This window comes from Seriola aureovittata, chromosome 1, assembly GCF_021018895.1.
Source record: "Seriola aureovittata isolate HTS-2021-v1 ecotype China chromosome 1, ASM2101889v1, whole genome shotgun sequence".
NCBI classification, from domain to species: Eukaryota; Metazoa; Chordata; class Actinopteri; order Carangiformes; family Carangidae; genus Seriola; species Seriola aureovittata.
In genome coordinates, this window is record NC_079364.1 from 25,831,196 (window position 1) to 25,848,125 (window position 16,930).

Below are 16,930 nucleotides of genomic sequence, written 5' to 3' on the forward strand. Positions count from 1 at the left end.
GTAAATGCATCTCTTGATTTGTATCAGCCTCTGTATACACTCCCTTTTTTATCGTTCTCATTTTTCCTGGATCAAATACAAACAACAAGGGCTCCATTTCAGAGTGGGACGTCAGCTCAGATCTATGTCAGCAGCGTTGTTTATTTAGAGGGAAAATCCGTTCATATTTCGGGCGATGTAAAGAGAAATGATGGTTTCCCTCGCTGTAGGAGCATGTTTCCGATGTTTTTCTCAGTCTTGTGTTCGGCCTGTTTAAGAATAAAATCCCACAACACTCGGCTGCACCTGAAGATCTGGACGTTATTAGTGCGTCTTTTTGATCTCATTCATTCTCTGCAAGAGGGATTATTTTTTTTAACTGGAGGTGTACACTTGCTTGGAGGCGGCGGCATTCCTTACTATTGATACTGTCAATGTGTTTGCCATTCAACAATGATTACTTCATTTGGTGAATGGGAAACATAGTGTTGCTTACTCCAAACACTTTTGTGTTTCACCATGGAAACTACCCCTTTGACCGCGCCACCGAGACTCTGTTCTCACAAGACAAAGTGAGGAGAAAAAAAGTGCAAAACACACATAGTTAAGGAGACCCAAACATAATAGTAGCCATTTAATGTCCCTGATAAATAGCGCAATTACTTTATTTTTTAGTTCACATAAAAACACACGCACGCATTCATGTATTTAGAGTCCAGCAAGGGCCTGAGGACAGGGGCAGGGTTAGGATTTAGCATATTGTAGGCCACTTTAGCAGTACTTATAGCCACTGTTGATTAATATCAAACAGCCTTGCCATTTAAAAACTGGGTATGAGTAAGAGTATGGAAAGTCACTTTCATCATCTCCTTTGGACTGAAACAAGACAAAGGGTCTACAGCTATGCCAGAGGCCCTGTGGGGCTGCACTTAGGCGCTGCCTTTAGCCAAATGTAGTCATGCTAACATGCTGATGCTGAGCAGGTTCAATATTTACCATGTTCACCATCTTAGTGCAGCACGTTTACATGCTAACATGGGACAATTAGCACTTTACACAAAGAACTAGGGGCTGATGGAAATGTGATTGGTTTTGCAGATATTTGGTGATAAACCAAAGGACAAATGGGGGTGGAACGAAATGAAAAGTTACAGGATCAACAAACTTACAATTACAATTCAGTCTATGGCGAATTTGAATGTGTGAGCCAAATTTCATGGCAAGCCATCCAATCGTTGTCCAGGCATTTCACTCCAAAACAAACATGCCAAGCTCATGGTCCCATCAGAGGAAAAGTCATGTTATTCGGATTCATCGTCTGGGAAATGTCTGTTCAAAATGTCATGGCGAATAGCTGTTGAAGTATTTCATTCTGGACCAAAGAGCTGGATCTGCTGGCAGGCTGACAACACAGCCGTGCTGCTAGCACTGCCAAAAGTGTTGCCATGTCCCCGTAGCCATGACGATAAATCTTTTAATTTTTGTGATATTTGTGGAAATGAAAATGAAAACTATAGAGGTGATTGTCCATCACCCCCTTCAATTAGCGATCACCTAGCAATAGACTGAATGCTTGTTGTGGTGATGAAAGGCAAAACAGGATCACAGATGTCAAAATGTAGGAATTTTTTTTTTTTTTTTTTTACATTAAGTCTTGAAAACTGTGGACAGTGTTGAGGTATCCTGTATGAATCCTTCCATCTCACCTTCTGACCCCTTTCCTCTGTCTCCAGGTTTCAGGCAGCACGGCGGGTTCCCCAGCCAGCTCCTCCGTCCCGTCCACCTCATCGCGCCAGTACACGCGGCAACGCATCACTCGCGTCAACCTCAGGGACTTAATTTTCTACATGGAGCAGGAGAGAGAGACCGCCCACTCCCTCCTCCTTTACCGTGCCCTGCTCAAGTAGCTCTGCTCCGCTCAGCGTCCACCTCAACCTCTTCCTCCTCCTCCCAGCCACGTGCCTTCAGATCAGGTCTAATGTTCCAGCTCTGTGTCTCCATATGTACTGTAGTGATGTCTGATGTAGCTTTTAATAAGAAGAAGGAGAAAGAGAGAGAGGGAAAAAAAAAAACGTACAAAAATAAAACTGTTGTTCCGTGTCTTCTCTGTTTATCCTCACGGTGCGTAGTTAGATCATTCAGTTTAAAGGCCATATCAAATTCTTTATGTTGGAGTTGGATTTGTTAGAGGAAAAAGTTTTTTTTTTTGTCACAGGACTAGACCCAGAACTAGTTCCACGTATGTTGGGTAGCTTTTTATTTGACATCACTGGCTGTAGCTTCAATGATGCACCTCAAAATAAGGCAAAGAGAATTATGTTCACACCTCGACACAGCCTACAATATCCTCCACAAGCTCTTTGTTGAACATAGTTCAATGAATGTAGTTTAGCTGAACTTAATAAATGAGCCTTTCCAGATTTCTGTAATGAGACATCATGTTGAAACATTGAGATTCCAAATAACAGCATCATGATCAATTTTCCTTACGTGTAAATAGTTCTTTTTGAATTATTTTACAGCATGTATAATTTTAACACATGTAAGCTTTGTAAGAAATGGAATAACCCATGTGTCAATATTATGAAAACTGATGTTATGTAAAACCATGTGCTTTGAATGAGTCAAATTTAGATGGTTTATTCAGTTCACCTGTAGTGTATTTGTTATAAGACACAGTCCCCCTGACCCTGATGCAGAGGTCATTAAACAAAAACCATAGTCCGCACTATGACACCAGTTTCTGATTGGTCTAAGTGAGTCAGTATTTCTTTTTTTTTGTCCACATATAATGTGAACATTGTCTTTATAACTAGTTGTTTGTAAGTTGTGTCCCATCACGCCCACTGCTTCAACATATCTGTGTGAGAAAGGTAAGTTTTTGCTTCAGAGAGGTTGATGTTGTAGGTGTGGTGGTGATTGTGGAGAGTGGGACCTCGGATCAAAGCAGACATTCCTTTATCTTTCCCTCTGACTGTTCTGTCTGCACATTGATGATGTTTGAAAAAAATGAGATTTAACCTATTCTTGAGGGAGCCACCCCCCCACCCCCAGAGCCCCCTTTTAGGCCCCTCTTCTTTTAATAATGATAATGAATGAATGACAAACGTAGTTCATGAAGAATTTTAGTGCACAGCCCTTATACTTGTTTGTATTTTGATGCGAAATGAAACATCACAGCTGTAAAGTAATTTGTAACTGGAAGGATGCAGTTGTATGATTCCAGTCTAAAAGTGATTTATATTTTTCCCAGTTGTTTCTCTCTTTGTGTTACTGAAGAGAGGAACGGAACAAAACGCCTGCTTTTACATGTCGTCTTGCATTGTCGCCTTTTTTTTTTTTTTTTTTTTTTTTTTAACGATCCTTATTGTAGTATGTCCATTATGTTTTTGTTTATGTTTTTTCTATTTAACTAAATATCTTGGCCTCTATGCAGCTTTTCTTGTCATATTGAAATTTATTTAAATATGGGTGACATTTGAAACAATTGTTGTGCATTGTACATTTTGACAGCACTTTTTTTTAATATCTATTTTACCTGACAACTGAAAGCTGTCACTGTATTATAGCAAAGAAATTACTCTTTTAAGTAAAAAGCAGTATTGCCAATTTCTGTTAAAAGACACTTATTTCTAACAATTAATATATTTCTTGTTTTTGTTTTGTTTTAGGGGATTGGCTTTTATCCTTAACACATTTTCATAAATTTTATCTCCAAAACACCATGTTTTAAAAACAAGCACAACAATATCTATTGTGGTGATCTGAAATGATTTTAATAATGATTTCTATGGTTTCTGGTGGTTTCACAGGAGGACATTTCTACTACTACTACAGCTTTTTAGCCAAAATATTAGGACAATATTACTGATGTAAACAGATGGAAGAAATAACATTTCATTGTAAGGATGATTTGTAAATATTGTTTACAAAACTATGTGTTTATTAGAACCACGTTATTTTTGGTAAACTCTTGTACATATCTTGAAAATTTCCTGTTTGTGTGAAAAAACAATACTTATGTATTTGTACCTATTTTGTAAAGGAATAAATGAGCTGTTTACTAAACTGAGCAGAATCTGACTTTGTCCATTCCTTCTTTTCTTTTCCTCTAACAGCACGCTCTGTAAAATGTCTGTAGGTGGGAATTTTTAAAAAATGCAAATCTTCGTCTAAAATGACTTAATAACTAAGCAATATGTTTCCCCCTGTTCATTCCTTACTCTTCAAAAGAAAAAAAATAAGCTGTTATGTTTTGCAGACAGATTTACCAAAGTCAACTACTAATTCAGCCTGCTTCATTTCCATTTCTAACATTGCACATGCTAAGTACAAACTGAGTCAAGCGCTGCTGCTCAACTATGAAAAGTCCCCCTAGGTTTCTGCTGCTAATTAAGCAGAAGCATTTTTGAAAAGACCAAACCGTTTAACTCAGTGCAAAATATTGGGGTTTGGGAGCATATTGGTTTTTTCAAGATCTCGGCCTATTCCTCTGTTCCTCTGGAGCTTTAAACTGCTGATCTGGATTCAGCCCTGAAGACCACCTTCCCCACACATGCTCGAGTAGAGCAGACCCATTAGACAGTAGATATTTTTCGAAGCTGGCATCATCTGTGATAAACACTTTTACAGATAGAATAATGTGCTTCTCACGCCTTATCCTCCCCGTTTAAAGCTAATCAAACAACATGAGTGCAATGAGACACACGTCAGATATACAGTACATCCTTTTATTATCGCAAATATGCAAGAAAAGTCAAATGGAGACACTGTAAATGAACACATGCCCTTTAATACCACAGTCTAATTGTTTTAAACACTTTAAATAATATACATTTGCACCTTATTATACCCTTTGAAATGTTTTAATCCATATGTACACAGTGTTAAGCTTTGAATTCTTTTCATTCTTTTCGTGAAGAGGACTAAGAGGTCTTTTAAAAACACGAGGGTCTCGTAAAACCCAGAGTCCTGATAATTCAGTTTACAATAACTGTACAACTGACCTGCCTCAGAGGTGGGAGTGAATGCCATGTGAACTGGCTGAACACTGACCAGTACCATCTGAAAAGGGCGGCATGTGTGAACATGTCTAGGAAGTTTCCAGTCCTGTCAAGTTTGACTTGCTCTGTAGGTTGCCTGCTATTTATACGCTGAGTAGAGAGGGGGCATCCCTGGTTTGGTTATTGCAAACAGAGAAACCCATACCTGCAGTCTTTGTTCCTTTTTTCTCACTTTATGTATAAGTTTGAATGGTCACTCGTGTTTTTATTCACATATGCATGAGTCCTTAGCTCTTGGAAGCTAAAAGCCCACTCTGTGATGTCAAAATGCCACATCAGTAAGAAAATATGCCTTCGTTCCCTCCTCCCTGAAAAAAAAAAAAAGAAGTAATTCTTGCAGATGTGAGGTTTTAATATGGCATGGATCGTTTTTACGCCTGTTTCCTCAAGAACTAACCCAGATGAGTTTCCACACCTCATATCAACTGGATGAAAGATCTTGGGCTCAGCAGCAGAGTCAAGCAGCCTGGCTGTACAGTATGTTCTGAGTGTGCTCAGATTTGACTCATCAGTTTGTTTGGTTTGTTGCGGTGTGGTCCAGCGAGCCACAGCGTAGGAGGGCGTTCTCAAAAACCAGGGCATGGGGATGACACACCAGCAGGGGGTTCAACCCAAGTTTCTACTGGCACCACTGAGCTGGGAGCCTTCGGGGAGGCAGAGGGGGGCGAGGAGCGCTGTGAAGAGCCCAACATGCCTCGGCACATGAAAGGCCTGGTTGACCATTCCCTTTGAGGCGACTGTATGCGAAGGCGCAGGCCACTGGCAGGTCAGAACAAAGATGGGCTTGATTGTGAGAGAGACCCCCAGGGATGACTGCACAGGACTGCGGGCTATACTTAATCTGAGCTCATCTTTATCCACTTATTGGCCTCGTTTAATCAGCGGCCATCCGGAGAGAGCAGATATTAGGACAGTGTGGTCAGAAGAAGTGCCGCCCATTTTTAATGAACAACTAGTTTATAAAAACAACCCCAGTTTAACTCAAACAACTGCCAGGGCCCACAAAGATCAGAATGAGCTTCTCTTTTTTTCTTTTTCTCAGTCTTTTGGAATGGAAGAAACAGCATCTGTAAGTTACACACAAATATAAAGCATGAAAACTTGGCCTTTCTTGTTTCTGTCTTTGATCCAGAAATGTTGAGAATAAGACCAAAAGAATGAGAGCAGGATAGAGTAAATGCCGCCCACTCGCCTCTTTGTGAATAACACGCAGATTCTAGGAGTACAGTTCACTTTGGGTTCTGCCATACATATATGAGAAGAACCACAGAAATAATCTTGGCTTAGAAGTGACAATATTGAAACAGAGACTTTGCCTCTCAAACTTGGTCTGATGGTACTGTGAGCTATTCTCAACAAAACTGTCAAGACTGGAGGCCTAAAGGAACAAATGTTGGTACTCTTCACACTTCTGAATAATGCATTGTGTTCTTTAGCTATAAACTGTAAAAAGAGATGGCGTCTTTATGTTTGTACAATCAATAAAATAGGCACCTTGTCTACTTTGGTACCTGCAGTATTTGTTCTGTTGGAAGTTTTGCCTGTTTTGAAACATTTTAGTGTCCTAGTCTGCTAAAGCATGAGAAGATTAACAGCTCGACTTGGCACCGGTCACTGGGATCAAACGTGTTTTAAGGGAGCAGGGTAGGGCAGCTCTGTAGGAAACGTTTAAGTGCAAAGAAACATTAAGCATTTAGAGTACATCTCTTGCTGATCACGAGACATACTGGTAAACGTCGGCTTTCCACGTCCTCAAGTCTTCAACATTCTTACCCAGCAGAACTGCAATACACTTAGAGCTTGTGCAACTTCAACCTGTATTTTAAATTTACAAACTTTCTTTCAGTTTCGGCTCAATACGAACAAACGTTTGTGCTCGTGTGAGACAGAATTCGATCAGAGACCCGAGATATGTTTTACAGCTAATAAGCACAAATTCCAGAGCACTTTTTTTATGTGTGCTGCACATTTGACTATAAACAATGTCGAAACATCCAGGTTCTCTTCCATTCCCATTTGAACAATGGGACTTTTTCCGGCTCTGAATGCATTGCCAGCCAGATCGCTTTAGCCACATAGCCCGGAGACATCTGAGTTTTTTGCAGCTACTGCCAAGAAATGCTCCCTCACAAGCTCTCAAAGCCTAATGAATACAATGTTCATACATCCTTCATATTGGAGAAAGGAAAAAAGAGACATTAAAAATAATCCTATTAATAATAATTGTTTACACCATGTCATGATAAGAACAGCAAAAGGAGCAAGAAGAACATACTTTAGAAACAACAATGAAAAATTGTAATAAACAATCAGTTTGGCAAACGATGCTGTTTTGAGCAAAGCTCTGGCGTCGTCTGTAGCCAGGCCTGTGGGGGTGGGGTGGGATGGGGTTGGAAGGTCGCAGGGTCTCGGGGGGCTTGGGCTTTTTGAAGGGTTCGTAAAACCAGATTATGTCTTCTTCCTGTCATCCTTAAAAACGTCCTGTCTGCCAAAGTTTTTCTTGTCCCACAGCAGGCCAGATTTGTCACCAATCAGACAATACATGGACCTCATAGAGACACAGAGGTGGATGACACACTGTTGAAAGGGGAGAGGAAGGGCGGTGTTGTGTTTGTGTGTGTGTGTGTGTGTGTGTGTGTGTGTGTGTGTGTGTGTGTTTGTGTGTGTGTGTGTGTGTGTGTGTGTGTGTGTGTGTGTGTGTGTTTGTGTGTGTGTGTGTGTGTGTGTGTGTGTGTGTCTGTTGAGGGGTGCAATGGATTGGGGTTCAAAGAGGATGGCAGGGTTGTGTCCCTCCAAAAGGGACAGGACGCCTTTTTTTATAAGAAGATGAGGGAAAAATCAACCAGTCATGGTGCTAAAATGGTTTACGTGAGCTGCTGTTGAGTCCATTTGTAGTCGTTGCTGTTTTCATCACAGTCCCAGATTCTTTGGGCGTTATTTAACGTAATCAAAAACTTTTGTTGCTGATGCTTTTTTTTCCCTTTGTTTGGTTCTACATTCCCCTTAGAGTTCTGCAGGGCTGGTGAGGTTAACAAGCCTCTGCTAATACTTAGGTATGCTGGGGGTGGTTGTGGTCCTGTTAGGGCAGGAACGGGGGCAGGGGTAGGCAGGGTGCGGTGCTGTGAGAAGATGGAAGGAGTATTGGGTGGGTAGGTGGGGTGAGGTGGGGTGTTGGCAGTCCCTCTCCCAGAATCCTCTAGTCCAGGGGTTCCTGTTTTATCCTGATGGGCGTGTTGATGGACAGACTCCGCCGGTCCTCGCGACACAACACGTACTCACTGAACTGGGACGAGTCCACACCGCCTCCGCATGACGCCGCCACGCTGAAACCTTTCTGGAAAAGACGCTCTAGAACCTGCAGAGAGGACAGAGGAGGAGAGGGACATTAATAACAGGAGAGCCATGAGTTAAAGAGTTAAATCTAACTGAGACTTTTTACCCATAAAGATAGAGGCTCTAGGTTTCATACAGGAAAAGTTTGACAGTTTGGGAAATACGCTTACACCGATCCTGTGTGCTAAATATGAAGCTATTGCTAGCAGCCAACTAACTTAGCTTATGTTATGCTAGCCCCCTGTAAAAGGGCGATTTGTAGTTTTACTCGTCAGGTTTTTTACTGATTAAACAAACAAGAAACAATATGTAATTAGAGAGCTTTTAGAGGTGCTGGTAGGTGGATTTTGTTACCTTGGCACAGAAACTAAATTGCTGTTTTCCTGTGTTTCTATTCTTCAACTAGTTAACTGGCTGCTGGCGGCAGCTTCATATTTAGCGTAGCGTTCTTTTCTAGATAAAATCAGACCACAGTCAGTCGTTTCCTTATAAAAATTACGACTGATTAGAAAGTTTATTGATAATACCAGAATTTTGAAGGTCTGCAGTGAAATTTAAATGATCATCAGCAAAAAATATAGATAAGTTGCGGATAGGTATCACTTTTTGATATCCATACATCCGTTCACCTGACATCAACCTAAGGTCTTCATCAGTCATAATATGCACCGTGTGTCATTAACCCTCCTCCTCCTCCAATCACACGTAGCGATGGAATAAAACCAGAGGGCACTCCGACATCACACCACCTCTGCAATATTCATGCTGCTTGCACTGGATTGGCTACTGAACCGAGGGCATGAGCTCAAAGGGATGAGGAGAGCGCAGTGTGAGTGAGGTGTGTTAAGGGGCTGAGTGGAGCTCAGCGTGGTGATTACTGGAGCTCCTAATTTGAGTAATGAGGCTGGGGTGAGAGGAGAAGTGAGGTCCGTGAGCGAAGGAGAGAGAGCGACGTGCGGCGAATGAGGATAGGGAGTTCTGGGTGATCTGTGTGAGGACAAAGTGCTGGAGCTGTAGGGAGAGAACAGGAGACGGCGATGCATGTTAGCCCGTGTGTCTTGGCATTGATACATGCACGCACGCACGTGCGCGCACACACACACACACACACACACACACACACACCAGTTCAAATGTAGATACTCTCAGACACAAACACGTGAACTTCAACATCACTTTTCTCTCCTCGTCTGCCGTAATCCTCGTGGGATGTTGTTTTTTTTTGGAGGGGGTATATCTAAATCCCAGTTCTAGCAGTGCTGTGTATTTACTTATTCCCCCGTCCTTTTAATGGAGTGTGCAGTGCATGGAAATGAAAGGTCTTGCCGAGGGGTAACCCCTCCTGCCAGATACAGAGCCACAGTTCACGCAAAATAGATTGGTTTCTTCAGACGCCCATACACACACACATACTGACACATACACTCATGGCAAAGGATGACCTCTCTAATTACAGGAGTGAGAGCCCCATCGGAGGGCTAAAGTGGGGCATTTAGGCCTCCAGGTCGAAGGGCCGCAGCCTCCCCTGACTCGGGATTAACGCAACACAGAAGAGCAGATAAATCATACAAATAAACAGAGAGAGACTCATGATATGTGTGCAAAAATATTATCTTCTAAATGCAAATTATAACACACACATCCACATGCAAACTTGTTGAGCAGACCTGACGCTCTGTAATTTGTGAGACAGAAGGGGCGGCAGGCAGCTGATGGTGAAGATGGCTAATTAAGAGACCTGCCCAAGCATCAAACATACCCAAATCCATGGCAGACGACGGAGGAACCTTAACGATTATGGAAATGATATTACATAGCCCTCTTTGATCATTGCATCACATTGCATTTTTCCCCATCATCTCTTAACGCATGTGGGACTCTGTCATGTTCGGCAATGAATTTGGTCACAGAGGAGAATGGCCTGATCAATAAAGATAGTCAGAAAACACTTTTATCATTAATGCATGGCAACACAAAAGACTTAAGGATATTATTATAGATAGTTGTAACTGACTCAGGGATACTGTAATGACTATGAGGAGCCATAGAAAAACTTCACATTCAGTTTGACACAGTGAATTAGTGCCACGGGGGAATAAACAATACACTGAATAATTAAGATACATCCAAGCAAAAGGTTTCAATGTCCACAGGACAATGTCCTGAAATCAATCCCAGCTGACAACAGAAAGTAATGCAGCCTCTTAAAAAGCTAAAACATGTCCTGGTGGCTCAGTTCAGCACTACATACTTGTGACCGCAGGCTTTCAGATCCCAGCTTATGTTGTACTTCTGCAGATTTCTCTGCTTACTTTCCTGCCTCACTTGAGCGAAACCATAACAAAATATTCTAACAGTGAGTTACATGTGAGCAGTCAGATTGGTTGAAGTTTAATTCCAAACATAATGATTTCCGTGAAATGGACTTATTGCTAGTTAGCTGTCTTTGTTTTTTTCCTTTCATGTACACTACTTTGAACTTAAAGACAAACCACACAGAGTCCAGTATTGCTGCAACATGTTCAGTAGATGTCACTGCTATTATTGCTTTTCAAATATGAAATCAGAATACAAAAACACAGAAGATAGGACAACTCTTTATCACTTCATAAAACTTTACTAAAGTTTCCTTTTCTTCCCTGAACATCAGCACTTCTCCTTGTCTTTTCCCTCCTGTGTGATTGAAGCAGAAAGCTGAATAAAAGCTTCTCCTCACCCTCTTTATCCCCACTGATCCCCAAACATTTGAAACATAATAAACCATTCTCACTGTTGCAGGGTCGACGTGGCTGCACAGGGATCTGCCTCCCAAACACACACGTACCATTCAACATAGAAACCATCTCTCTGAGCTGAGCTGCCACTCAATCTGGGGTCGCCATGGGGATGAGGAGACGATATATCAGCCTAGCTCCTCTAACCTCCCAGCACTGTATATTTTCAATGCAGCGAAGATGGCGAGGCAGGAATCAAAGCGGTTGAGTCTCAGCGCTGGAAACCAGAGCACAATGTAATATTGATGGCCACCGGAGTGCACACACACACACACACACACACGCTCAGTCGCGGCACCTCTCAGGAGGCGCTGGAAGATACTTGCTCCTCATGGCACAGGGCTCAGAGTTGATTGACACGTGTGACACTGTAGCATGTGATGGGCGCTACACTCAGGGGGTCGCTTTTGTTTAACTATGCACAGTCTTTCATATGTGACAGGGAGCTCTAACTGCAGTATCTGCATCGTATCCTCTGCTTATCTCAAGCATCTGGCATAAAACAGAATGGAAGCTCCAACTCTTTCTAATTCTCCCAGCCATCTGCCAGCTTTTTTTAGGAATCACCAGCGACAAAAACAATTTGACAGTGTAATGTATTCTTGTAGCATTTGCAGCACTTTCTCAAGTTGCTGCGTTTGTTGAACTTGGGAGACGGAGCAAACGATCTCACATGGGCACTTTGATTTTAAAGTTTCTTTGAGTGGCACAAGTATTTTAGTTCAAGTGATCTCAGTGGGAATGCAACCCCTAACCCTGGCAGTGTAAATACCCACTGACCTAGATGGGAGAACAGAAGTGTGTAGGGTGAGCTCAGTCCTCAGAGGGACTGCAAGTAGTTCAGACTAAACCGAACAGACCTGAGCATGTGAGGATGGAGGCTCTCACACCACCAGACTCATTAAGTAACATTTTCTTCTTCATCTGTGGTCTGTGGTTTCTGCTTTGGAACCAGTGGTGTGACGTAACTGAGTACATTTATTTAAGCACTGTACTTGACATACTTTTCCATTTTCGCCACTTTATACTTCAGCTGCACTCCATTTCTGAGGGTACTTTTTATTACAATACATTTACTGTGATTTACAGATTCATATTCTATATACAAATCAAATGTTCAGTCTATAAAATATGATGCAGTTTTATAGAATAAAATACCTCAATCAGTACTAATAATCCAATTATATAATATGTAATAACACTTACAGGGTAATTTGCCATCATGGGTACTTTTTCTTTTGATATTTTAAGTACACTGAAGTCCACTACTGATGGTTACATTCACACAGCAAAACCTATTTTAGATGACATTACTGCAAATGTATAACACGAATGAAGGCTGTTACATCTTTCAGTGTATTCATAATTGTATGACGTAAACAGAGGTATTTTTTTCATTATATTCCATTTTGAATAAAGACGATTCTTTCTGATAAAATCGTTTTATTCCTGTGTATCCGCAATCCCATTGGCTGTTGCCAGGGTAACAAACCATCTGCAAAACCCACCTAGGCTGCATCCTAGAAAAATATGAAATCATTTTTGAACAATCTGCTCTGAAGCTGTCAGTCAAGTCTCTATCCTCTCCATTGTGCATGTTAATCCGCTGCCTGTTAGCGCCTGACGTTGTGCTCTTCCCACAGAGCCACACAGGGGAGCACAGGGACCCCTAACCGCAGCAGTGTTAACGTCTTGCTCTGCCACTCGGGCAGCTGAGGAGCACCGCTGAGGTGTTTGTGTGGCCTTGTCTGCTCTGATGAGCTGTGCTTTCTCTTTCCACCCGGCGCACGATTGATGGAGTGGCAGTGTGACATGTAAGAGTGTTGCAACATGTTGCGTTCCCCGCCTGGGCAGTAGGGGGACAGGGGGCCCTTCTCTACCTCTACCTCTGCTGTCACATTGATGAAGGACAGATTGGCTCTGGTCTGATCTGAGTGCTTCATCATGGTGATGTATGGGGCAGCCGGCCCGGCTCCAGCTCTGGGATGCGCGTGTGTGTACACCTCTGTGGCTCTTTGGCTAAATGTTTTCCCTCCGTTAAGTGCCTTTGCTGCTCTCTGTTTCTCCGCGCTGGATCTACATCACAGCGCAGGTGGTTTGCATTATTCCCTAAATTCCATTCATGACTACATGGAGAATCACTCGCCAAGGTGGAGTTGTTTATTCTCAGTCTCTCACATTTGAATACACAAGATGTGAGGACTAAAGAGGGTTAAATTTGTAGTACACGATGTAATACTGATTCCTTCCATGATATTCTTTCTGTACACTGACACATAAAGTTAGTATTGTTACATTTCTAACTGCAAATAGAAGATGATAGAATAACATATCAGAAATTGATACTCTTGAACAAATCCTAAAAAGGACAAATGCTCGAAATGCTCTGAATATCAGCGAGTAATTGAGTGACTTTTATTGACCTCAGGGGTGTTACTTTGTCTTGAAGTGAATAAAAATTGAATAAACTGAAAAAGCCAGGATGCTGTGCTTAGTCTAAAGTATTGAGAAATGTCATGTTATCTCATTGTGACCAAAGTATCACAAGGTCTAGTGGTTTCCAGCCTCGGGCCAGACAGCAACAGTTGAAACTAAAATGAATTCTCTATGCCAGTGACATGTCATAAATCGAAAACAGCGTATATTTAAAAGTTGTCACATATCCATCTCTTTCTTCTCAGAGCCTGCCAGTACAGTCATAAACGCTCTGTTCCAGACAGCAATGCATCTGCCCCGTACAACCCCCACCTCCTTTCTCTGTGGGCAGGGTGTGGTTGTGTGTGTGTTCCCCTGGGTTGGGGTCCAAGACTGAAATCAGATCAGAGGCTCATTGTCTGGCGGGTAAGACGAGGATTATTTTCCTAACCTTCTCATACCTTCATGCAACAATGACAGAGGACAGAATGAGTAAGTTGTTTAGAAAAATCTCCCCTTACACCAAAAAACACCTCCATCTGCTCCTTGTGTCCTCATCCACATCGACTCAATGAGCCGGGTCCCTCTACAGTGCATGTGTGTGTGTGTGTGTGTGTGTGTGTGTTTGTTGCTTTTTTTAAACAAAATTTTGTGTATTAATGCCTCTTTAGTCTTTTGAGGCCAGCATGAGACAAACAGGGGGCCTGACCCCACAACTAACACCACCTTAACCGAGAGAGGCCATACCGTGAGACAAAAAGGGAGCAGCGCTCACAGGAAACCTTGAAGCTCCAGCTCCTCTTTTCTGTCAGCAGTTTGTCTGAATAGAGGATTTCAGCTCAGCTCGCCTTCAGAGGAGCAGCCTAATAAAAACCTTAACAATAAAAGCTACTTTCAGACCATGTTAGTCAGATGCGCTCAGATCCCATAACCAGTCTCACTGGTAAACAGAGTGGGAAAATGTTGTGTTAGTTGATGCGGCCAATTAATTATATTGCAAGTCATTTAAAAATCTATAAAAGAAGTATAAACTGGTTTAGGCTGTTTGAGAAATTGTAAGTATGGTATTAAAAAATGCAATACGTGTATTTCAATCGCCTTGAGCGGTGTTATATTGGAGTCTTTTTAAAAAAGGAGCTGTGTCTTAAAAAGGAGTAAAGCGTAAATTATGCATATCATTTTCCCCCCCTTTCCATTCCTCTTCTTCATTTTTTCGCAGGAAAAACATGGCCGCAATCCACACATGCTTTGTCCCACTCGCTAGGCTCTCCTCCCTGGAGGTGGTCTCTCACACTGGCAGGAGGGAGGTGGAGGTGTCAGAGCACAGTAGCCTGCCTGAGAGAGGCTCTCTCTGGGTGCTGGAGGGGAGGAAGGCTCCTGTATGTGTTGGCCTGTTCGTGGCTGTGGGCATTCAAGTGTGTTATATTGAGCCTGTGGTGTGAGGCTGTTATGCCCCCTCCTCCTGTTCTCCCTCCTCACAGACCTCTCTGGGTAACACCACTGCAAAACTAGTTTTCTGAAGTTGTTTTTAACATCTCACTGCAAGGCTGTTGTTAATCTCAGTCACCTGTTTGAAAATGGTATAATATGCTACAATGCAAAGGTATTTGAGATTATATCGGGCCAAACTCAGATTTCCCATCATGCTACAGCCACAAGAGCTACTTGGAAGCTGTGTAAGTCCATTTCTAGACAGAATGAAAAACCACACACAGTCTATACACCTGCCATTACCTCTGGTAATCTCTTGACAAACTGACTGTAGCTCCATCAGAGTAGCTATTATCTCAGTTAGTGACAACAAGCTATTAACTTTACTGTGGAAAAAGCAGTGTAAAGGACCGCATCATGCAAAGTGCCTTAAAGCAGAATGAAGTTTTGAGGTAGAATTCCAGGCAGTGAAGAAAATCTGTGTCCACCAGCCTCAATCCTGGCTAGTGACCTCAAACTAAAACCCACAGACTGACACAGGATATCTGAACTGAGAGAGTGAACAAGTGATGCCTCGTCTCCCTCAGCAGATGCTATGCTAGGCGAGCTAACGCTCGGTTACACCAGTGGAGCAGCACGGTGGCCACGTTTGTACAGTACAAATGCCAGACAGGTGTTTGAGTGTGTATGAAAGTGTTGAAGGGTGGAGGTGAAAAATGGTTTCCTTGCTCAGCAGAATCCTTTGCTAGAAAAATAAAGGTAAAAAAAAAAAAAAAATGTCTCCACTGTGGCAGCATGCAGAGCGTTTACAAGGTTTACAAGTTTCTCTGTGTCCTGTGGATAACCTCATAGATGGGTCTGATCCCATAAAACACCTACGCTGCCAAATCAAAGTTAAACAGATGTAAAAATACAGCGTCTAGACAAAAATGCACACAAGGGCCTCACTGCAAAATCATAAGCAGACGTATGCTTTTAAAACAATTATCTTCACTTCTTGATGGAGGAAAGATTTTATCCTTAAAAAAACACTGGCTACAGACATCAAGATAAAATAACAGTCTATATGATGTAACAGTTTACTTGAAGGGCTTTGTGTGGCATATTACAAATGCATGCATCACATAATGTGTTTTGACAACATTTTTAACACCTTAAAGTTACTGAATACTTGCCCCAGGAAGACTCAACCCTGTATCCTCTAAACTATATGTATTCGCCAGTTTAGCTTCACTGGATGCTATGTGTGTGGTTACATTGTTCCTACAATATGCATTTATTTATGGTTGTATGTTACTTGTCTTGAATGTACACACGCATTGCCATTTATCATGCTGCGTCTTCGAATAGTCCAATTAAATAGTCAGAATAGTCCAACTTTGGGACTTGAGATGTTCTTGTTCTTAATCTCGTCTCAGTAATCTCAACACACAGGACAGCTCTGCCTCAGCTGTGCCTCCAGCACAACTATCCATTTCTACCTTCAAACAGCGGAAAGAACAAATATCTCCACAGATATACTGACACGGCACAGACACACTGAATAGTAGCGCCGCATTAAGCATCAACTTTATATGTATTTTAGTTTGCAAAGTTAAGTTAGCCAAAAGTAATATCTACAGTTTGAAAACACAGTCTGCTGTATCACAATGTGACCAAATTCCAGGATATAGTGGGTCCAAAATGAATCAAAACAATCTTTAAAGTGGCTTGTTTACAGTATTATATTTCTAAACTGTATGACGTTGTAGTTCCTTTTACATAAGAAATAATAACTAAGCATGAAAGTCCTTATGAATTGTTGTTTTTTGTGAAGGAATACCCTGGGACTGCACTGAAAATTAAATTTTGCTCACCGTTTGTAACCTGCAGATTTAACAGCTGACTCTCCGCTGTCTGAGTTATATCATAGCATCATTTCATTTAAAAAAGAGA

General features: G+C 41.9%; 2 protein-coding genes across 6 annotated transcripts in view; one reads left to right on the forward strand and one right to left on the reverse strand.

The window, feature by feature from the left end:
- Positions 1 to 4,051, forward strand: part of LOC130166390 (transcription initiation factor TFIID subunit 4) — an 82,030-nt gene extending 77,979 nt beyond the window's left edge. For all 3 annotated transcript variants that reach the window (XM_056371966.1, XM_056371974.1, XM_056371983.1), the window contains one exon: positions 1,713 to 4,051. In XM_056371966.1, the coding sequence (XP_056227941.1) occupies positions 1,713 to 1,886 (174 nt within the window). In that variant the 3' untranslated portion in view covers positions 1,887 to 4,051. The remainder of the gene's footprint in view (positions 1 to 1,712) is intronic.
- Positions 4,052 to 4,695: 644 nt separating this feature from the next.
- Positions 4,696 to 16,930, reverse strand: part of LOC130166407 (BTB/POZ domain-containing protein kctd15) — a 28,897-nt gene continuing 16,662 nt past the window's right edge. For all 3 annotated transcript variants that reach the window (XM_056372011.1, XM_056372002.1, XM_056371994.1), the window contains one exon: positions 4,696 to 8,397. In XM_056372011.1, the coding sequence (XP_056227986.1) occupies positions 8,239 to 8,397 (159 nt within the window). In that variant the 3' untranslated portion in view covers positions 4,696 to 8,238. The remainder of the gene's footprint in view (positions 8,398 to 16,930) is intronic.